This window comes from Macaca mulatta, chromosome 10, assembly GCF_049350105.2.
Source record: "Macaca mulatta isolate MMU2019108-1 chromosome 10, T2T-MMU8v2.0, whole genome shotgun sequence".
In the NCBI taxonomy this organism is placed as follows: Eukaryota; Metazoa; Chordata; class Mammalia; order Primates; family Cercopithecidae; genus Macaca; species Macaca mulatta.
This window is the reverse complement of record NC_133415.1, coordinates 31830625-31852332: the sequence shown is the minus strand read 5'-3', so window position 1 is coordinate 31852332 and position 21708 is coordinate 31830625. Positions and strand designations below refer to the sequence as shown.

The 21708-nt window shown below is 58.8% G+C and overlaps 2 protein-coding genes across 9 annotated transcripts; one reads left to right on the top strand and one right to left on the bottom strand.

The window, feature by feature from the left end:
- The first annotated feature begins 483 nt into the window (after nt 1-483).
- THAP7 (THAP domain containing 7) lies at nt 484-2805 on the top strand. 2 transcript variants are annotated; one of them, XM_015149745.3, is made up of 5 exons: nt 484-523; nt 698-777; nt 1195-1350; nt 1800-1940; nt 2153-2805. In XM_015149745.3, the coding sequence occupies exons 2-5, from the start codon at nt 698-700 to the stop codon at nt 2703-2705; spliced, it is 930 nt and encodes a 309-aa protein (XP_015005231.1). In that variant the 5' UTR covers nt 484-523; the 3' UTR covers nt 2706-2805.
- A 700-nt stretch (nt 2806-3505) lies between these two features.
- LZTR1 (leucine zipper like post translational regulator 1) lies at nt 3506-21185 on the bottom strand. Of its 7 annotated transcripts, none has more exons than XM_077950670.1 (21): nt 20907-21185; nt 20387-20449; nt 17295-17351; nt 15521-15600; nt 14986-15094; nt 13925-14008; nt 13130-13187; nt 12057-12196; nt 10777-10978; nt 10249-10404; nt 9710-9820; nt 8862-8954; nt 8597-8692; nt 8347-8512; nt 7889-8058; nt 7586-7742; nt 6738-6864; nt 6498-6647; nt 5783-5888; nt 5574-5698; nt 3506-5450 (listed from the first exon to the last, which is right to left on the bottom strand). In XM_077950670.1, the coding sequence occupies exons 1-21, from the start codon at nt 21104-21106 to the stop codon at nt 5321-5323; spliced, it is 2580 nt and encodes an 859-aa protein (XP_077806796.1). In that variant the 5' UTR covers nt 21107-21185; the 3' UTR covers nt 3506-5320. The 7 variants fall into 7 exon arrangements, with proteins under 7 accessions (XP_077806796.1, XP_015005268.1, XP_077806797.1 ...); XM_015149782.3 differs by having other exon boundaries at nt 3506-5351; nt 5618-5698; XM_077950671.1 differs by having other exon boundaries at nt 7586-7697.
- Between the last annotated feature and the right edge of the window lie 523 nt (nt 21186-21708).

Sequence of the window (21708 nt, the reverse complement as noted above, 5' to 3'; positions counted from 1 at the left end):
GAACCTCCGGCCCAGCACACGTCCCCAGTGTACTCAGGGGCATACCCTGCCCTCCCTCAAGTCCACCTCTCCGGTACGAGAGTGAGTGCCGGCTCTGGTTTTTGTCGGGTTCTTTTGTGCAAGCGTCCCAGGCCCCGTTTTCTTTCGTCAGTCAGAGGTCTTCCGGAAGCGAGCTGCCGCCCCCGCGGCTTTCGAGGCTCCCAGGACACTGCAGCTTTCCGCTCCCGGGCCGACCCGTACACTGGGGCCGCTTCATCGTGCCGGAGTGTTTACGGAGAAGAGTGAGGCCTGAACCGACGAAAGAGAAGCCCACATGGGCGACAACACTGGTAGTCCAAGGAGCTAGGACGACGCGGGCGCAACAGAGACTCGCACACTCGCGCCGCTTCCGAACCCAGCTCGCTAGGACCTCGCCCCGCCCCGCCCCGCGGCGGAGCTCCTCCAGCTCTCCAGTCTCTATGGTACCAACTTCCGGCGCGCGCTACCCCTCGCGAGACTTCGGCGGCGCAGCAATGGCCAGACCGTGAGTGCCGCTGACAGAAGTCAAGAAACCGGCTGGGACGGGGTTGGGGCAACAACGGGCCGGGGGACACCCCGACGGGCCAGAGCCCTTTGGGGAGGAGCGGCGGCTAGAGGCGCGAGGCTCCTCTGGAAGCCCGGACAGCCGCTTGCGACTTAACTCCCGCCTCTTCCCCAGATGCCGCGTCACTGCTCCGCTGCCGGCTGCTGCACACGGGACACGCGCGAGACGCGCAACCGCGGCATCTCCTTCCACAGGTCAGCGCGCGTGCGCGGGTTCTCGTGCGCATGCGCTAGTCGTTGCTCGCCTCGGGCCGCAACTGCGTAGAGGCTTCGCGCCTTTCTCGGATCCTGAGGAGGCTTGAACCTGTGGGTGGGAGGCGGAGCGGGACGGTCCCCGCGGGACCAAATGCAGTCGGGACGGGGAGGACGGGAAGTCTCGCCGGCTTGGACGTGCCCCACTCTGTTACCTGCCAGACGACGCTGAGGAAACTGTTTTTCTTCTCGAGACTCCCATTGCCTCGTCTGTGCCGGGGCGGTGGTGCTTACCTGGCGGGGTCGCAGGGAGGTCTCGTGGCGGCGCGTGTTGGGTCTGCGTTTTCCCCCTGGGGAGCTTGGGCAGCATGAGCCCAGGGCTATGGACAGCCTGGTGCTCACGGGTTTGTGGCTCCACAGACTTCCCAAGAAGGACAACCCGAGGCGAGGCTTGTGGCTGGCCAACTGCCAGCGGCTGGACCCCAGCGGCCAGGGCCTGTGGGACCCGGCATCCGAGTACATCTACTTCTGCTCCAAACACTTTGAGGAGAACTGCTTTGAGCTGGTGGGAATCAGGTGAGGATTGGGGTAGGACGTGGGGCCTCTGGCGGATTGGGACAGCTGCAGGTCCTGAAGTCCCTTGAGCAGCCTGCGTCCGAGGGGGCTGTTTCCTCTTCCCAGCTCTGTACAGTGAGACCCACCCCCAGGATCACTGTGCCGTGACACGGGGAAAAACTTGAGCCTTTCCAGAGAGGATTTTTCAGAGCCCCAGTCTTGCCAGCAAGTCCACAAATCAAAGAATTCTTTTTGGCTGGTCAGCCCAGCTCTGCTTGTGCAGGTTTTCCACGCACCTCGACTTTGAGGGGTCCTGCAGGGAAGCGATTGGTGTGGCTCTGACTTGGCATTCCCCAGACCTATTGTTTGCGCGGTGCCTTCCAGCCTCCCACTGCGCTGGTGCTGGGGGCAGATTGGCCTGGGGAGGCAGCACTTGCTCTCCAGCTCATCTGGGTTGCTTTTCCCCACAGCGGATATCACAGGCTAAAGGAGGGGGCAGTCCCCACCATATTTGAGTCTTTCTCCAAGTTGCGCAGGACAACCAAAACCAAAGGACACAGTTATCCACCTGGCCCCCCTGAAGTCAGCCGGCTCAGACGATGCAGGAAGCGGTATGTGGTATGGGTGGGGGATGCCCCACTCCTACCCCTAGGCTGAGAGACTGGGCCCTAGGGGGTCTGCCAGCAGTCTTAACTGGACAGGGTTCTTGCTGCACAGAATCTGTGGATCGGGTTTGGGCGTTAAGGGGATCAGGTGGACTGGTGGAGTGTGGTCTGGCAAGCCCTCAGCCTAGCCCATCAGTATCTCTTTTCCCCCTTACTAGCTGCTCCGAAGGCCGAGGGCCCACAACTCCATTTTCTCCACCTCCACCTGCTGATGTCACCTGCTTTCCTGTGGAAGAGGCCTCAGCACCTGCCACTTTGCCGGCTTCCCCAGCAGGGAGGCTGGAGCCTGGCCTTAGCAGCCCCTTTTCAGACCTACTGGGCCCCCTGGGTGCCCAGGCAGATGAAGCAGGCTGCAGTGCCCAGCCTTCGCCAGAGCGGCAGCCCTCCCCTCTCGAGCCACGGCCAGTCTCCCCCTCAGCCTATATGCTGCGCCTGCCCCCACCCGCTGGAGCCTACATCCAGAATGAACACAGCTACCAGGTGGGCAGCGCCTTACTCTGGAAGCGACGAGCTGAGGCAGCCCTTGATGCCCTTGACAAGGCCCAGCGCCAGCTGCAGGCCTGCAAGCGGCGGGAGCAGCGGCTGCGGCTGAGACTAACCAAGCTGCAGCAGGAGCGGGCACGGGAGAAGAGGGCACAGGCGGATGCCCGCCAGACTCTGAAGGAGCATGTGCAGGACTTTGCCATGCAGCTGAGCAGCAGCATGGCCTAAGGGAGGTGCCGCTGGACTGACTGAGGGGCTGCCCAGCAAGGCTGCTGCCTCTTCCTCCCTCAGATCCCACCAGGTGCCATAATAAAGCGGATTCTAGACAGAGGGCCTGCTGTATGGCTCAGCTGGGGGCTGGAGCCCCTCTGAGTACTAAGCTTGCTGTCCCAGACAGTGGCTGCAGCTTCCAGAGGGCTCAGTCCAAGCTCTTTGCCAAGGAGAACAGAGAGCCTGGCTGTCACACTTCAGAGCTACTGGTGGCAGACAGCCCTGCTAGTGCAGCTCCATGCCCCACAGGGTTCTCTGAAGCTCCAGGTGCTCTTTCCATAGGATCTGAAACAGCCCTGACGTAAACCAGCCAGCCCCTTTGAGAACACTTCTGGAACCCAGTCCAGATTCGCTTCTCAAGCAGGGGCATGACAGGCTTCTGTCCACAGGCCCCATCAGCCTGGTGGGTAAGCAGGGCAACCCTCTCCCCGTCCCCCTTCACTACCATCTCTATTCGAAAAACAGGGACGACGACGACAGTCATCAGCCTCCTGGGGCATGTCAGCAGGTAGTGAAGCCCCAACAAGCTAGCCCCTGGAAATCTAGGAAGAGGTGGCTAGAACTTGGGAGACAAGCCCTCAGGTTCTGGCCTCGGCATCCTTTTCCTTCAACTCCCAGAACCTGGAAGGCCTTGCTGCAGCTGTAATTCTCCAACAGCTCTGTGTGTGGGGTGACTCACTGCAAGCATGGCCTCTCCCTGCCAAGGAGCACAACTGAATTCATTTTACTCCCAGAAACTGCCACACAATTCTGTAAAATTTGCTTTTTAGGGCCCTTGGCATATAATTTCATTTATTCATATAAGTCAAGAAGAGACAGTTGAGGGTTTAGCGACAAGGGTCAGCATAGAGCAGGGTTTGCAGACTAGTTCAAGGAGGCTTCTGGGCTGACCTGTCCAGGAGAGGGATTTGTAGGAGGCTGCCCTGTGGGTGTGGCAGGAGCCTCATGTGGAAACTGGGTAGGTGGCTCTGTGGCCCCACTCTGAGTGAATGCACCTGGCCCACATGGCTGGCTGCCCCAGCCTGCACTCCACTTCCAGGTGCTGACATTTACCTCCTAGCCATGGTCCTGGGCCTGCTGTGTCATCACTGCATGGGCCTCCTGGCTCAGCCTCTGCCCTAGCTCCCGCTCGCTCCTCTCTTGTTCCCAGCTCATCTTGAACCAGGCCACTTCCTAGCCTGCAGGCTGCCTATGGATCTGTTCCTGTTAGCAACTTGCCACTCAAGGCCCCCTTCCACCTGCATACAGCCAGAGGAGAGCAGGTCACTTCCCTAAGGTGAGTTGTGGCTTCATGGCAGCCACGACAAAAAAGGGGTCCTGGAATCCTCTTCCCAATAAGGGAGCACTGGTTCCCCAGCATCAGAGTGGATTCACATGGGGCCCTCACTAGGGCGAGAGGGCAGCCTGCCTTCCACAGGAGCCAAGACCACAGTGCAGGGGCAAGGCAGGGCAGAAGGGGCAGGAGCCCACCCCAGGCCTCCAGGATTCCCCTGGGAGGGGCCAGCCTGGATGCCTTCATAGCCCTTCTCCCTAGTGTGACTGGGTGACCCCAGGTGGGGGCAGTTGACAGCATGGATAGAGACAGGTAAGACCAACTGACCTACATCTGGGGATCTGCTAAGCCATGGGCTCCAGAGCCAGTCCTCGGCTGCAGGAGGGCCGAGGGGCTGAGGCCAGCAGTGTTGGCTGGGCCAGCAAGGTGTGTGTGGTAGGTAGCACTGCTGTGGCTTTAATGGAGGCTTGTCTGTGACAGAATACTCAGCAAGGGACATGCAGGATTGGCTGGCTTCGTCCCGGCTGAGCCCTGACATGCACACAGGTGGACTGGGATCCTTCAGCCCCTGTGAAAACCAGGCCTGGCCCAGCACGACTGACCTGGGAGCTGACCTCAGGGCCCTTACTCCAAAATTCACCTCAAGTCAGGTGAGACCCACACATCATGGGTCCACACTCACAAGTTCCGGGTGGGAAAAGGAGCCCCTTACATGGATCTCAGTGAGGGTGGGCGGGACAGGAGCAGCCCAGGCAGATTCCATGGTGCAGCGCAAGTCTGCTAAGCCTCCCGCATGTTGGAGGAGCCTTGGTGACAGGCCCCAGTGCCTGGGTCTACAACACACCCAGGCCATAGGAGCCAGGCCAAGCACCACTGGGTGGGAGGCCCAAGGTCTCTCCCCACTTCCAGGTGGTGAGCCCATTACTGAGCCGTGGCCTCACATCCACATCACATCAGGAGAGGGTGATGACAGGGGAGGGGGTCTGCTTCATCATCTGCTATCATCTGCTCTCTGTGGGACCTGTGTCTTCAGTGAATTGAGGAGATTGGGGCCCCACATCCCCTCAGCTCTCTTTGGAGGCTCTGGGCACCCCGACTCTCGGCCTGGCAGGTGCACCCACTCTGCCATAGGCAGACGCATAGCCAGTAGTCTTCTCAGTGGGCAGGGCAGGCAGGCACGGCAATTCTTCACAATGGGCAGGCGCCACAGGGCCTCAGATGTCGGCGCCCAGCTCTGCACACTGCTTGTCTGAGATATGGGAGGCCAGGGAGTCTATGATGTCCAGCAGCAGCTGTTGGCTCAGCGACCGCAGCGTGGGCAGCTTGGAGACCTGCAAGGCAAGCAGGCCGGAAGGAGATGGGACCAGATCCACATAAGGGCCATGGTGGGCAGTGGAGCCCTCTGGGGCCCACGCTGCTCGGGGCTCAGGCTAGTCCCAAGGATGAAGCAAGGTGCAGCCAGTGGTGGGCTGCTCTGCTCGCTCACCCCCCAGGACCCACCACTGCAGGGGACCACAGAGCCTGGGCACCCCTCCCTGCCTGGGCGTGCCCACTGCTGAGGGGAAGCAAGTCCTGAAGGGGAGGCCAGAGCCCTGACCTTGGTGAACTGGTGCACGATGATGTGCAGGCAGTGCCGCTTCATGTCCAGCGCCTGCGTTTTGTCGGCTGCCTCCAGGATCTGTAATGGCAGGGACCTTGAGGCGCTGCCCCTTTCACCCACTCAGTGGGAGCTGCAGCCGTGGGCACAGGGCTGGGGGGCTACCTGCAGTACGTTCTGCACCGTCACATTCATCTCCAGGTTCTGTTTGCAGTACGCCTGCAGCCGGTTGTTGTAGAAGCCGTAGTAGTAGGGGGCCGCAAACAAGTAGCTGGGGCCTGGTTAAGGAGCTGACCAAAGGAACCTGGTCCGCCCACACCCTCCCAGGGAAGGACAGGGAGGGGCGCAGGTGGAGCCCCAAGCCCACCAGGGGCCAGACTCCAATCCAGCCCACACGCCAGCATGCTCTCTAAATGGATTCTGAACTACTCAGTGGGTCAAAGGCCCCACTGAGGATCCAAATACCATGAATCCCCTCCCCAGAAAAATACTGTCTGTACATCTGCAGCGCAATTCCATGGCCTTGCAAGCCTAACAGGCATCGTGACCCTCCATGTTTGGACCCCTACTGAAGTGACATAAGAGGAGTAGTTCCATGTCTGTGCTCAACTGTCACACAAAACAATGACCCACCCCATCCTCTGGGCAGTTGTGAGGGTCAGGAACCCACTGGTTCCTCCTGGCTGCAAACCCCTCCCTGCCAGCTGCCAGCTGCTTTGGAGAGCACCTGGCCCAGCTCCAGGCACCAGCAAATCCTCTGGAGGGAGGCGCTGGGCCCAGATCGCCTAGCTGGGGCAGGAAAGCGGGCCTCAAAGCCACTCGAGGTGGGTGCCAGGACCCCTTGGTGGGGACCTGGGAGTTCCTTGGGGAGTGAGGATGCAGCGAGTCCTCAGGCGGCATGTTGACCTCGCCGTAGTAGATGTAGCGCAGCATGGACTCAAAGGCCTGCCTGCTGGGCACCATCTCCCCGATGGAGATGTTCACCTGCCCGTCCTCGGGCATGAAGGACCGGAACATGGCTTCAAAGTAGCTGTAGACAATGAGCGGCAGGCACCCGGCTGTCAGCAGAACGAAGACACCATCCAGGCCCACCCTTCCCTCCCGTCCAGCCCCCACCCACCTGGAGCGGGCTGCCAGGATAGCCTTGTGGGCTGGCCGTGGGTGCCCATCCAGCAACAGCGTGATGTCACAGAACTCTGCGCCCGCCCCCTCCAGGTATGCCTTCATGTCCTGGATCAGAGATGTGCCTGGGGGTGGGAGGGACCCTGAGCAGGTACAGCCTGGGATTCTGGCCTTGGGGCGCCATGGCACTATCTTCCTGCACATCTGCCCATGTTGCCGCTCTGAACAAAACTTCACCCAGGCAGAAGGCTTCACTCTGGCCCTGAGGCACCATCAGCCACATTCTGTCCTCCCTCAGCGCCCTGGCCAACTCGAGCACTATGCCGAACACACAGCCCACCACCCAGCGTCTCATCTTCCACCCAGCCTGCTGTGCCCCCTTCGCTGCCCTCATGATCAAGCCCCTCCAGGCCCACTGCATGGCCTCTGGTGCCGGCAGATGTCACCAAGAGCCAGCAACTGGGGTCAGCACGACCCCCAAGGAGAGCTGGGGGAATGAAGGGGCCTGTGACATTATAAGCAAAGAGAAGTCCAGTGACTGATCACTGTGACCCTGGGCCATCAGACCTGACATCCCAGCCCAAAAGAGGTACCCATGTCCACCCCCAGAAATTGGCTCAGGAAATCCCAGCTCACCAGGACACAGCCCACTGTGGCAAGCCCCATGGGTTGGGGGCTTCTGCCTCCATCTGTTTCTGCCCTGTACCCAGGAGAGCACTCTGGGGTCCCATGGCACCCACCCCCACCCCGAGGGCCTGGCAGGTGCTCTCCATGGCTCCCAAGTCTCCTGCCACAGATGAACACCATCCCTCCCAGCCCCGAGGGAAGGGGAACGGGGCTCCCTACCAATGTCCACTGGCTGGTCCGAGGGAGTGCGAGGGGGTGGCTGCTGCTTCCGCCGCACAATCTCCACGATCAGCGGCGAGGAGAGGCGCTCGAACTCCTTCATCATGATCACCTGGTTGAAGTGGGACTCCTTCACCACGAAGTTCAGGCAGTGCTCCTGGGGCAGACAGGCACAGGCGGGCAGGCAGGCAGGGTCAAGCCAGGGTCCCAGGCTGGGCGAGGGGCTCACAGTGGTGGGCAGGGAGGGGGCCAAAGCCTGAGCACACCCCATCTGACCCCGATCGTGCTGACCCCACCCCACACCTTGAGTTGGCTCAGCTGCAGCCGGGCGGCACTCTCGCACACGACCAGCACGTTCTGCAGGTCCACGGAGGCCTCGATGTACTGGCGGCACAGCTGCTCCAGGCGGCACAACTGGAAGCTCAGTGCCAATTTGTACACATCCATGATGAGCAGCACATCCTCCACGTGGCCTGCGACCCAGAGCCCCCGAGTCTCAGGGCGCCGGAGAGGGGAGGGCGGGGCACAGGGCACAGGGCTCTCCGCATGGAAGAGTGTGGGTTGGGGCCACTAGGTAGGAGCAAGGCCTCGGGGGACTCAGATGGTATCCAGTGGCAGTGATCATGGGTAATGAGGGTGACCTGCAGCCTCTGAGCCTCAGGGGGCCCATCAGTAAGGCAGGGCTGGCAGCACCCACCTTTTGGCTCTGCGGCCCGCACCCCAGCCCACACCAATCCTGCTCCACCCCCACCCAGGCGGACCTTTCCGTGGGTATTTGATCTTGTCGGTGTAAAGGAACTGCATGAGCACCTCGAAGGGCCGGGCCTCGGCCTCCCGGATGGCCACGTGCAGCAGGGGCGGCCGGGTCCCACCAGCAGCCACGCCGGGGGCCTCCCTGGGAACTGAGGCGGCCTCCTGCTCCAGCTTCTGTGGGGAGAAGGGAGCTCACGGGCACCCCAGTGGACAACAGGCATGGCTGCCAGGTCCGGGCGGGGCGGTTAGGCACCTCACCTGGGCCAGCCGCTCCCGTGCCTGCGTGATCTTCCTGCGAAGCCAGCGGCTCCGCGCTGTGACAATGGCTACATGGCCCTGCACGCACTCCTCCTTCTGCACAAAGAATAATGCACTGGCAGAGGGCATGGGACCCTCGCCCCAGAGAACAGAGACCCAGCCGGCCAGGGTCAGCACCACCACGCCAGCAGCTGTTTTTCTGAGGGGCGAAGTTCCCACTACCCGGGCACAGCAGGCAGAGCAGGGTGCAAGGACAGGCACTCACCTCACCCAGCACGAACTCCACGTCGCAGAACTGGCGGCTCTCCCACAGCCGCCCGTAGTCCTCGTGCAGCGTGCATTTAGGATAACAGGAGAACTGCAAGAGGGGCCCAGTGACGCTAGATGTTGAGGATGGCAGAGTGGCCCCAGTGTGGCTGCGCAGGCTGACCCTGAGGTCCCCACCTGGCCCATGCTGACCCTCAGGGCCCAGAAGGCAGGTGGGCCTGGCTGAGGAGAGAAAGCCGCCGCCACCCCACCCTGAAAATACAGCCTGGCTCCAGCCTCGGCACCTGCAACTGTCCACGGCCAGTTCCACAGCAGGAAAGGGCTCCCCTGCCTCTTGCCTTCAGCTGGGGCCCAGGCCTCAGCAGAGCTCTGCCGTCTCCACTCTGCCTGGACCTGCGTCCTCACACTGGCCCCCACCAGCACCACCCCAATCTCCTCTAGGAAGCCGGCCCTGACCTCACTGTGGCTGTGAGTCCCTGCCCTGACCACCTGTTCCTCCAGGCCTGGGAAGGGGCTGTCAGCACAAGCCACTGTCAGCCCTGGCTGCCCTGGGCCAGGCTGTGATGCCTGTGAGGCTCTGGTGCTGAGCCTAGCTTGGCCCGGTTCCCTCCACTGACTCTGCTGTGAGCCCCAGTGCCATCCGCCTGCCCCACTGCACGGAGGCTGCCCACTTTAGTGCCACCTCAGCCCACCCTCAGCCCACAGGGCTCCTCCCAAGGATTCCATCCCACCAGGTGTGGCCCTGGCAATGGCCTGGATAAGCCCCGCGCCCCCGACTTGGCCTCAGTTTCCCATCACAGGGGATCCGTCCACCCAGCCGTTCCTACAGGCCCACAGGCCCCACACCTGGAACCTGTACATCTCCCCGCTGCGGATGTTGTTGTCCACCGTGCCCCCGAAGATGTACATGGCGTCCGAGATGACAGCAGCCGCGTGGAAGAGCCTCCCGCTGGGCAGCTGGGGGACAAGAAGGCAGGGTGGAATGGGGGGCAGAGCCTCCACAGTGGGGCTGGTGCAGCCAGGTAAGGGCAAGGACGCGGCACCTCATGGCCATGAAGGGCCAGGGGGCAGGGTCCCCAAGGGAGGAGGGCCCCTGGGTGCAACCACAGACACAGGCGGGACCTGAATACCCATGTAGTCGAGTGGGGCATGACGGGCCATGGGGACCCTCAGAGTGGGTGGGGCACTCGGGCCAGTGTGTGGCACCCATCCCAGAAAGCTGCAGCCTGGCCAGCAGGGTGAGGGCTCCTGGCCCTGCACCTCCTTTGGAGTGTGACCCCAAGCGAGTATTTCTCTGGGCCTCAGTCTCCCCATGTGTGAGAGCGGTTGATCACAGGACCTGTTTCAGGAGGTGATGGAGTCTTAATGAGGGTCCCAGCCTGTACCTCCGAGGCGGGCTGGGCGGGCTGCTTGGCTGAGGTGGTGCCAAAGTCCAGGCCGAACACATCTCGGGACTTCTTGAAGCCGCCTCGCTCCTCAAAGGGCAGGGTGGGCACCTCCTCGGAAGCACAGGCTCGCTCGGGCACTTCAGCCCCACCGACCTGAGGAGGAGAGACACGTGGGCATGAGATCAGTTGGCAAGGGCCAGGTAGGTGCCCAGAGACCCCCACCATCCTGGCCTTGAGAGCGGGTTCGGAAAGAAGGAAGAGCCGCATGCCTGTGGGCTTCCCAGGAAAGGTCTGCAGCACGGCAGCCCCATGCAGCCATGACGGGGTGTGAAGCGTTAACCACCTGCAGGCTGTGGGGTGAAGCTGGGGCTGGAGGCTGGGGCAGGTGTCCAGGGCTGAGGCCCAGGTGTCCTGGCCTTGCTCCTGGTAGCTGTCTGGAACCCCAAGTGGCCCCAAAGCTGTGAGGAGCTGGGGAGAAGGTGGGAGCAGGGTAGGAGCCACTGGTGTCCAGCCGGCAGCCCTCACCTCGCTGTCGGAGCTGGGCTGGACGACCTCCCAGGTCTGGAAGTCCACGTCATAGCAGTGCAGCTCATTGGGCAGCGTGTTATCGGCCGCACCCCCAAACACATAGAGGTGGCGGTCAAAGGCCACCATGGTATGCCCGTAGCGCCGCTGTGGGGGTGGTGGGGAACCCCGGAGCAGGTGTTCAGTTGGGATGCGTGTCCACCTGGGGGTACACGACAGTGAACCAATGCTGGGACAGGGGCTCCTGCTCACCCTCGGGGCCTCCCCACAGCAGGCCCTCACTGGGAGGTCCCCCTGCAGCCCCTACGGTGACTAGCCCAGGGTCCAGAGGGAGGCCTAGACACCTGCGCTGAGCACCCCTCGCCCCATCCAGCACTGGCACCAGCCCTGCCTGGTTCCATGTGGCCCACCGTGGGGTCCTTCCGGAGCTCCCCTGTCTCCCCATGGAGCAGGCAGCAGTGATGGGCAGGAGGGTGGCATCTGACCCGCCAGGCAGTCCTGCTCTCTGGGGAGTGAAGTTGTGCAGAGACCATTGCACATCTTCATGCTGCCCAGTCAGACCATCCCCACAGCTGAGTCCCCATCCTGGGAGCTGCCTGCACCCTACATCCTGATGCTGCTCCGCACCTTCCACCTCCCAGGCTTCCCAGTACCTCCCAGCAAGTGCCCTCTTTTGCTAAGTTAGTTGAAGACTTCAGAACAGATCCTGGCCTGGCAGGGCTATGCCATCTGGCTCCTTGCTAAGCCCCGGGCCCTCGACAGGTTCCCTCGTCCTGGGGCACCCTGCCCATCCTCCCACGCATCCGTGGCCTCCAGGGAAGCTCCCAAGTCCCTTCCCAAACCCTCTGTACCTGCAGCTCACACTCCTTGTGCCCTCTCCTGCAGCCTCATTGCAGGGTCAAGGGCTGGCCAGCAGCCAGGGGCAGCATGGGCCAGACCTCTGGGGACCTGCAGGCCCCTCTGGTCTTCTGCCATCATTTGAGATCTATGCAGGGCACGTTTGTTACTGGTGGCACTGACCAAGCCATTCACGGGGAAGGGGATGTCCTTCATAGTCAGAGGGAGGCCTAGTCAGGGGCCTCTTTGCCAGGCCCTATCTTGCTAAACTGTAGCCATATCCTGGGGACCTGCACATCCCTGCTCCAGGCTGGAACCTCCTGCTGTTTGCAGAGCTCAGAAGGGTGGTTACTATGGCCACCAGGTGCAGGGGGCGTCCTTCACATTCAAGGATTCGGGGGCGCTGACTATCTTCCCTCCACCCCACTGGCCAGAGTACTCACGTCTTGTCCTTGAATTCAAACTGGAAGAGGTTGTTGGTTATCTTGGCTCCGCTTTGCCCGGAGAACACAAACATCTTGTCCCGGCACACGGCCACGGGAAAGTTGCAGCAAGACGGGGGGATCTCGCCACTCTGGGCCACCTGCATGGGGGAGAGAACAGCTCAGCCCTGGCCTCCCAGGGCCCACTCACATTTCACCACGCTCAAGACTGCTGAGATGGGACTGCTTTTATTCTTGAAACTTCCCCAGATGAGGGTTCACAGATTCATTTGTCTTCGAGCAGCACATAGCCCTGTCTCCTCCACTTCAGGGGGCCCAGTTGTGAACAGCTAGGGCTAAAATCGTCAGGGTTAAATCAGCAGCAGCTAAACCCATATGTTTTTCATGTCCAGAAGACTGAGAAAAAAAAATTTTTTTTTAATGAATAAATAAATAAATTCCATGTTTCTAAAGGGGAAAGCAATCCCAGGGGGAGTTTCAGGGAGCAGAACACTAGATAGCAGACTGCCCTCACTGCATTGAAATAAAGGGTGGATTAAAGCAAAACCACATCCCTCACACACGTGGCGCTCTGCCCATCTAAAACACCAAGGCTCGAATCACTGCGCAGCCACAGTGAGGACGTGGTCATGAAGGCCTGCGGGTCACCAGGGAGGAGAGCGAGGCTCAGGTCAAGGCTGGGCTTTGCAAGGGGAAGAAAGCAGCCTCGACCCCCAGCCTGGCTCTGCCTGCCTCCCACCTCCCTCCACCTGCACCCTGGCTCCCTGCGCCCCTCACCTCCTCCACCTGCACCCTGGCTCCCTGCGCCCCTCACCTCCTCCACCTGCACCCTGGCTCCCTGCGCCCCTCACCTCCTCCACCTGCACCCTGGCTCCCTGCGCCCCTCACCTCCTCCACCTGCACCCTGGCTCCCGGCGCCCCTCACCTCCTCCACCTGCACCCTGGCTCCCGGCGCCCCTCACCTCCTCCACCTGCACCCTGGCTCCCTGCGCCCCTCACCTCCTCCACCTGCACCCTGGCTCCCTGCGCCCCTCACCTCCTCCACCTGCACCCTGGCTCCCGGTGCCCCTCACCTCCTCCCAGCAGGTGAGCTCTCGGTCCTGGAGGCCAATTGTCCACATGTCATTCAACCTGTATTAGGACAGACCAGTGAGGACCCCTTGGGTCTGGCTGTCAGGGTGGGCCAGTCCTGGCTGGAAGGGATGGCTGAAGGGAGGACCCCCACCCCCACACAGGGTAGGGGACTTGTGCGGCCAGGAGGCGGGAACTTCTGTGTGGGGTGGCAGGCACTGCCTCAAATCCCTGCCATGCTGGGCCCCCTGCCCGACCCAGACAGAACAAGTACTCTCATGCATGACATTGGGGCAGTGTGGCAGGCCAGCTGTGTCCCTCCTGGGTGGGGAGAGGACACAGATATCACAGACACCACCATCATCACTGCATTGTTAGGAGTTTCTATGATGCTGAAGTTTTGGGAAACCAGCACATGCTACTTTTGTAATCACAAAAAGAGAGCAAAGCCAACTTTCTAAAATAAGGAGGAAAAGGCCTTTGGCCTGGGCAAGAACCAGGGCTGGGCCTGAGCCTGGGCACCGCCCATCCGCCCACTGACTCAGCCCTGCACGGCGACTCCTGGCTGAGGATCCTCACCCGAGCAACTGAGGTAGCCATGGGGCTCCACCCAGTGGTCCTCACCTCCATCTGCCCATCCTCCTCTTTCCCTGTCCCCCTCCCAAGAAACCCCTGGACAGTGACACTCAAAATCTACTAGGCAGAGCTCTCCCAGCCTAAGCCCTCAAATGCCAGGATGGCCTCCTCCGGTCTCTGTGCAGTCGGAGGTGGGGTGCAAAGGCCGGACCACCACCCACCTGGCATTGCCGTCATAGCCAGCAAAGATCCACAGCTTGTCACTGTACACCGTGGCCCCGTGGGCCGACCTAGCGACTGGCAACCTGAAGTGTGAGGGAAGAGGGGAGGGAGTGAGGCCGCCCAGCACAGACCTGAGCCTCGCAGTCCCATACGGTCAGTGCAGGGGCCACAGCCAGGCTGCATGGCCACATCCGCCCGACGCTGGGGCTTCAGGGCCTCCACAAGGCACTAGGAATAAGCAACAGCCTCAGAGGCCGACTGGAGGCTTGAAGAGGAATTCAGACAGCCACAGAGGCACAGAACCTTCTCCCAGGTGCCACCAAAATATCAAAGGGGGTACTCAAAAAGCAGGACCCCAGAAGCGCCATCAGCAGTACATTGGGTCTTTTTTTTTTTTTTTGAGACGGAGTCTCGCTCTGCCGCCCAGGCTGGAGTGCAGTGGCCGGATCTCAGCTCACTGCAAGCTCCGCCTCCCGGGTTTACGCCATTCTCCTGCCTCAGCCTCCCGAGTAGCTGGGACTACAGGCGCCCGCCACCTCACCCGGCTAGTTTTTTGTATTTTTTGGTAGAGACGGGGTTTCACCGTGTTAGCCAGGATGGTCTCGATCTCCTGACCTCGTGATCCACCCGTCTCGGCCTCCCAAAGTGCTGGGATTACAGGCTTGAGCCACCGCGCCCAGCCCATTGGGTCTTTTTAAAAAATTTGTTTGTGACAAGGTCTTGCTCCATCTTCCAGGCTGGAGTGCAGTGAGGCATGCATGGTTCACTGCAGCCTTGAACTCCTGGGCTCAAGTGATCTTCCCGCTTCAGCTTCTCAAAGTGCTAGGACTACAGGCGTGCGCCACCACGCCCGGCCCATTTGGGTCTCTTCTGAAAGGAGGGAATCTAAAAGCTGGTAGCAGGCCATGCACAGCTGCACTGGGGGATATTCCACCAACCCTAAGCTCCCCGCTACTGTGTGCCCTCAGGGTCCTCATCTGGGAGGCAACAGGGCACAGATCCCAGATCCAATGCCACCCAGAACCCCGCCTGTCCCAAATGTTTCTGCAGAGTTTCTCACCGTCCTTCAATTTTCCACTCCGTCCACTGGCCAGTTGCAAACTTGTATTCAAAGAGGTCATTTTTATTCTTCAAGTTAGAATTGGAATAAATGTCCCCAGTGTAACCCCCTGAGTAAAGAGAGTGAGAAACTGTCAAACCCAAAGGCAGTCTTGAAGATTTAAAACCCTGGAAGGTGGACCAGAATCTGGCCCCACTGAACATGCATAAGCCAGGACTCCCTCCACAAGCCCTAGAAGGACCTACTGCCCGCCTGCTTCCGTGCTGGGCTCTGGGGACGCAGAGATGAGCGGGACACTGTTCCCAGCCACAGCCCAGCAACACCGAAAGACACCCAACCCTGTGAGTTCAGGGCTGTTAGGGCAAGGGGTCCCAGATCCAGCGCAGAATTCAGAGGACTGGCAGACAAAGCCGAGGGTGAACAGAGAGCCCCTGCTGTATACAGCACGAGCACAAACGCCCCAGGCCTGCAGAAGGGCAGGGTGTCTGTGGGCCTCGGGGGCGACACAGCCCCTGGGAGGCAAGAGGCTGCTTACCAAAGACAAACATGCTGCTCCCATAGACGACGGCCGAGTGGTGGTAACGGGGGGCCGGTGGGGTCCCAGTGGTAAAGGCCCTGGGGTTGCACAGAGGTGGTGAGAGTCAGCGGCCGTCACCCATGAGGTCCACACCCTCACAGGGTGGCCCTGCATCCCTGTGTTGCCTTTCTTGTTTTTTTTTTTTTTGAGACAGTCTCACTCTGTCACCCAGGCTGGAGTACAGTGGTGCCATCTCGGCTCAACCTCCGCCTCCTGGGTTCAAGCAATTGTCCCGCCTCAGCATCCTGAATAGCCGGGATTACAGGCACCTGCCATCATGCCCAGCTAGTTTTTTGTATTTTTGTAGAAACGGAATTTCACCATGTTGGCCAGGCTGGTCTTGAACTTCTGACCTCAGGTGATCCGCCCGCCTCGGCCTCCCAAAGTGCTGGGATTACAGGCGTGAGCCACCGCGCCCGGCTACGTTTCATTTTTGTATTTTGAAGGTGACACCTGTCTCATCATAGAAACTTAAAAAAAAAAAACACCTCACCAATAAGGAAAAAACGAAATAGGCACTAAAGCTCATGCAAATTCCCATGACCAGAAAACCTCTGGCAACACCTTGAGGTCTTCCCTGCACCCCTCTCCTATGCATACTTAGGCTTCCATGGAATTTTTTAAAATGGAATCAAGTGGTAGATATTTTGTAAATTGCTTATTCAACTCACAGAATGTGACCAGGTCCTCATGCTACTTCAGGACCATCCATACTCCTGCTCTCAGCAGCAGTGCAGCGTCTTACAGCATGGGGTCCATCAATTTCATTTAATACCTATCTATCTAACCATCATCTACCTACCTACCTATCTATCATCTATCATCTAACCTATCTATATAATCTATCTATCCATCATCTATCTCCCTGTCATCTATCGTCTGTCATCTACCCATCATCCATCCATCTATCTATCTATCTATCTATCTATCTATCTATCTATCTATCCATCTATCTATCTATCTAATCTATCATCTGTCTACCTATCATCTATCATCTGTCTGTTGATCTGTCATCTATCAACTATCCACTATTTACGTCATCTATCTAATCTACCTATCATCTAGCTATCTACCTATTATCTATCTCTCTATCTATCTATCATCTCTCTTTCTGTCTTTCTATCTATCTATCATATGTCTATCTTTCTAGACGGGGTCTCACTTTGTTGCCCAGCTGGTCTTGAACTCCTAGCCTCAAGGGAGCTTCCCTCCTCAGCTTCTCAAAGCATTGGGATTACAGGCATGGGCCCCTGTGCCCTGCCTTTACATTTTATGTACTGAATTCAAAATCCATTTACACTGCTGACCTGGGGCTGCTCTTTTTCTGAGTTTTATAGTTAAGCAATTTTTGACAAATAATTGCGAAGCCTTCAGAATGATTTTTAAAATTAATTTTTAACTACTAGCTATCTTACAAAATCACATATGAGAGAAATGACATAGCAACTTCTGTACCCACACTAGCAGCAGCTTCAGGGTAGAGGTGGGCGCCCGGAAGAGAGCCGCCCTGTGTGCCCAGCTTGGCAGCCGCAGGTGCTGGGCAACTATTTCATCTCCTCAGCCCTGACAGGGTGGCTCTGGGTGTGGCATCCCTGGGGCCATGGTTGTCTCCTCCTGGAAACTTCTTTCCAGCTTCCCATGATGAGAGAGACTCTGCTAGCAACTGGGACCCAGAACTGTGCCACTGTGTTCTAGGAGGAAAGGCAGGGCCCTGGAGCACGGGGCCACCCACCTGCACCAGGAGCAGTCTTTCACATCGAACCGCAGGAGGTCATTGAGCATGGTCTTCCTGAAAGGCAGTCGGAAGAGAGGGTGGCATTAGCCAGGTCTGCTCTGCAGGACCCCCAGAGATGGGTACTGCATGTAGCCAGGGTAGAGGAGGGGGCTGTTTTGGGCTGGGTCACTAACACAGCCAGGCAACCAGCTGATGCCCAAGAGTGGTGACCACAAAGGAGGCTCCCCAACTGACATGGGCACCAGGGCTGCCACACAGGCAGCCACCAGCCTGCCTGGGGTCAGGACCAAAGCATGAATGTGGCCACCAGGAGCCCAACCAGCAGGCATAAAATGGCCCAAAGGCCAGAGTCACCCTCACACCTCACCCTAGCCTCCAGAACCCCTATTCACACGTCCCAATCCCCTTCTTCTGAGGCTGTACCCCACAATGCAAGCACTTGCCCATGCTTCATGGGAGGCCCTTTACTTCTCTCTGATCTTCCTGCCACTGCTTTAAAAAAAAAAATAGAGTCAATGCGCTGGGCTCAGTGGCTCGTGCCTGTAATCCCAGCACTTTGGGAGGCCGAGGTGGGTGGATCACTTGAGGTCAGGAGTTCAAGACCAACCTGGCCAACATGGTGAAACCCCATCTCTACTAAAAATACAAAAAATTAGCCTGGCGTGGTGGCAGGCGCCTGTGATCCCAGCTACTGGGGAGGCTGAGGCAGACTCGCTTGAACCCGGGAGTCGAAGCTTGCAATGAGCCAAGATGGTGCCACTGCACTCCAGCCTGGGCAATAGACCAAGACTCCATCTCAAAAAAAAAAAAAAAAATAGAAACGAAGTCTTGCTTTCCTGCCTAGGCTTATCTTGAATGCCTGGCCTCAAGCGATCTTCCTACCTCAGCCTCCCAAAGTGCTGGGATTACAGGTGTGAGCTACCGCACCTGGCCCCTGCCATTTCTTTATTGCAAAAGCCAATGTAATAATCATGTTAAAGATACAATTAAATAGAAAACAAATTCACTGGTCATTGGACCACCTAATACAACCAGTTGGCATATTACTACCCAGCCCTTGGGAAGAAGGGCAAACTGACAGGAGCCCAGCACCCCTCACGCCCAGCCTGTGCTGGGTGCCTCCTGCACCGTCTTAGTCTGCACCAGCGGGTGCATCTGTGAAATGGATGTGAGATACCTAGTGGTTCAAAGGCTGTGTCTGAGGCCATGCAGCCAGGAAGCCAGGAGCCTAGAAGCTGGTGGTGACTGTGATATCGCCCCTCCCTCCCTCACTTGCCCCACGTGCTGCAGGAGGCCATCTTTCTTTGTACTCAGTCTTTATAAAGTTAAGACTAGAGTGAGACAAATTTGTATCCTATTTCTTTGTCACACGGCAGCAAAAATGTTTCTGCTTATTGCTACACAGTTGTCACACAAACTACCTGTTACGGACACTCTTGAGGATGAAGGTCCCCCATTTCCCACCTGCTGCCTTGTACTGGACACCAAAGCCTTTTCTGGTTTGGAGGGTTCTCATTAAGGCGCCAGTAAACGCCTGTGGGTAGGCATCTCTTCTTTATTTCATTCCTTCATTTGACAAACATTTATTGAGTTTTCTTTTACAATAGTAAAAGGAGCACAGGCCCTGCCTTGACTGAACAGATGGATAATAACCAACATCTGTGTGCCTCAGGAACAAATGAAGATGGTAAGAGGGATGGAGGGGAAGTAATGGTCTCTAGTTGGTCCAGATGACCAAGGAAGGCCTCAGTCACAAGAAGCATCAGAGGAGGGGCAGGAAGGTAGGAGGAGAGAATGGGCAGTGCAAGGGCCTGAGCAAAGGGGCACTTGGTACAATCCAAACATAGCAAGGCAGCCAGTGCAGCCCCAGCGCAGTGAGAGACTGAGGGCAGAGGAGCAGCAGACTCTCATGAAGACTTGGGCTTTTACTCAGAGAGGCAGGGAGGCATCACAGGAGGATGAGCCAAAGAGGAACACACTCTGACTTGCATATGTAAATGGACCCCACTGGCTACTCCTGGGGAAAGAGAGTGGGAGGAAGGCAGGCTTGAAGCCAGGGGACCATGCCCAAGGAGGCTCTTTTGCCCAGTCTGCGGATCCTGGTGGGGTTCAGACTACCCCACCATCCTCAAGCCAGCCCCCCAGGGAGGCCTGCAGGACCAAGGCTGCAGAGCCAATAAGAAGCCAGCTCTATATCTGGCCGGGCGCGGTGGCTCAAGCCTGTAATCCCAGCACTTTGGGAGGCCGAGACGGGTGGATCACGAGGTCAGGAGATGGAGACCATCCTGGCTAACACGGTGAAACCCCGTCTCTACTAAAAAAATACAAAAAAAACTAGCCAGGCGAGGTGGCTGGCGCCTGTAGTCCCAGCTACTCGGGAGGCTGAGGCAGGAGAATGGCGTGAACCTGGGAGGCGGAGCTTGCAGTGAGCTGAGATCCGGCCACGGCACTCCAGCCTGGGTGACAGAGCGAGACTCCATCTCAAAAAAAAAAAAAAAAAAGAAGCCAGCTCTTCCAGGACTTCATGCCAGGTCCTGGGGCTGAGAGGCAGGAATAGGACAACTGGTCATGTGCAAATACTCCACCCTCTGCATAAGGAAACCAGCCACAACTTAACTGGAGACAGTTTATGTGAAAGGAGGTGTGCCCACCAACAAAACATCATGTTGTTGCCTGAATGTTTGCAGCAATGTGGGAAAACCCTCACAAAAAGTGAAAAATGCATGAAATAAATAAAACTGTGTCCTCCATACCGGATGAGGCCCAGGGAAAGAAAAGTGCCTGGCAGGGCTGGCCGCAAGAGTGGTTGTGTTTCTTTCAAGGCTGCGTCTACTCAGAAGAGGGACAGTTCCACATACTGAGCAAGTGCCACCCACTGGAAGCTGTGCTGAGGATCATGAGTGCAGGATCTCATTTAATCCTCACCACGACCAGGGAGGTGAGTGCAAGGAATCTCACAGATGGGGAAACTGAAGCTTAGAGGCACTAGCTAACATCTGAAAGGACAGTAATGGAGCTGGGCAGGCCCAGTCCCTGACCACAGTACTTCTCCCTACCTGGTCCAAACACTGATGCTCAGACTCACTCACCCATTGTCTCCACCAAATACATAAATGGCATCTTTATAGGCCACCACTGTGTGCTTGCTGCGCCTGGAAAGAAAGGAGTGGAGGGCGGTAAGGACAGGACCCTCCTGGGGGGCACCTAAGGAATGGGACTAAGCAGGAGAGCTGCCACAGAAGTTAGATATCACCTCTCAACTGCTAGGATCGATCATCTTCTAAGATAACACCAATCACCCTGCAAGTGAGGACCCCTGACACGGCTCCAGGACTTTCTGGACTCCTCACCCCACCTCAGAGCACCTGGGACCCCAGCTCAATATCCACAAACACAACTTAGTTCTAGTATTCTGTCCCAGGTCATCGGGCTCTGGGACTCCCTCGGAACCCTCTCTCCCCTGCCCTGAACAGCGTCCTGTACAGCACCATCCCCCTCATTACCAGATCCTACCCCAGGACACCACGCACCGGCCTCGCCCTGGACCCCGCCCTGGGACTCTCGCAGATCGCCCTTCCTGTCCTCAGGACCCCATGAAGCCCACCGTACCGGGCACCCACGAACTCGTCGCAGGGCGGGAGGCGCCGCCAGCGATGCACTGTTTCGAAGGGCCCGAAGTTGAGCGTCAGGTACTCGACACTGTCCGAGCAGCTGTGATCGAAGTCCACGCTAGGGGCTACCTTGGACCGCGCGCCGCCTGCCAGGGCCCCGGGCCCAATCTGGCCCCCGGTGCTGCCCGGTCCAGCCATCCCGGGTCCACGCCTGATCGGCCGCGCTGTCCGCAGAACTTGCGGCCACCGCCCCGGGCCGCCTGGAGGAACCACATTTCCCGGCGAGCCCTGCGCTGACAGCTCGGCACTTCCGGCCAGCGCCGCGCTTGCGCCCTTCCGCTCTTCCCGACAAGCCTAGCGCTTGCCAAGACACCGCGGGCGAGTGCTGGATCCAGTTGGGGACGGCGCAGCAAGCGTGGGACTCTCTGGGGAGCGTTTCAGGCTATGTACTGGCGCCAGGTTGTCCCTTCCAGTGAATGCAGTGTCTCGTCCCTAACCCCGTCGCGACTGCTCTTCCCGGCGCCTCCCAGGCCCACGAAGCCCGAAGACCCGCGGCTGGCTCGCAGTTCCCAGCATGCCTTGTATCTGCGCATGGCTCCGGCCTGGATCGTCTGCCGCTGCCGGGACTCCCCAAGGAGGGTTCCGGGCTCGCAGCGGCCTCTGCAGGCGCTCAACGCTCCCTTTCCCGCTAGCGCCCCCAGCCCTGACTCCCTGCATCTCCCCTCTCTCCTTGGTGTTCTTACTGACTGAGAGACAGCCCGGCGATGAGCCTCTGGATTCTCATTTCTACTTAGCAGGGC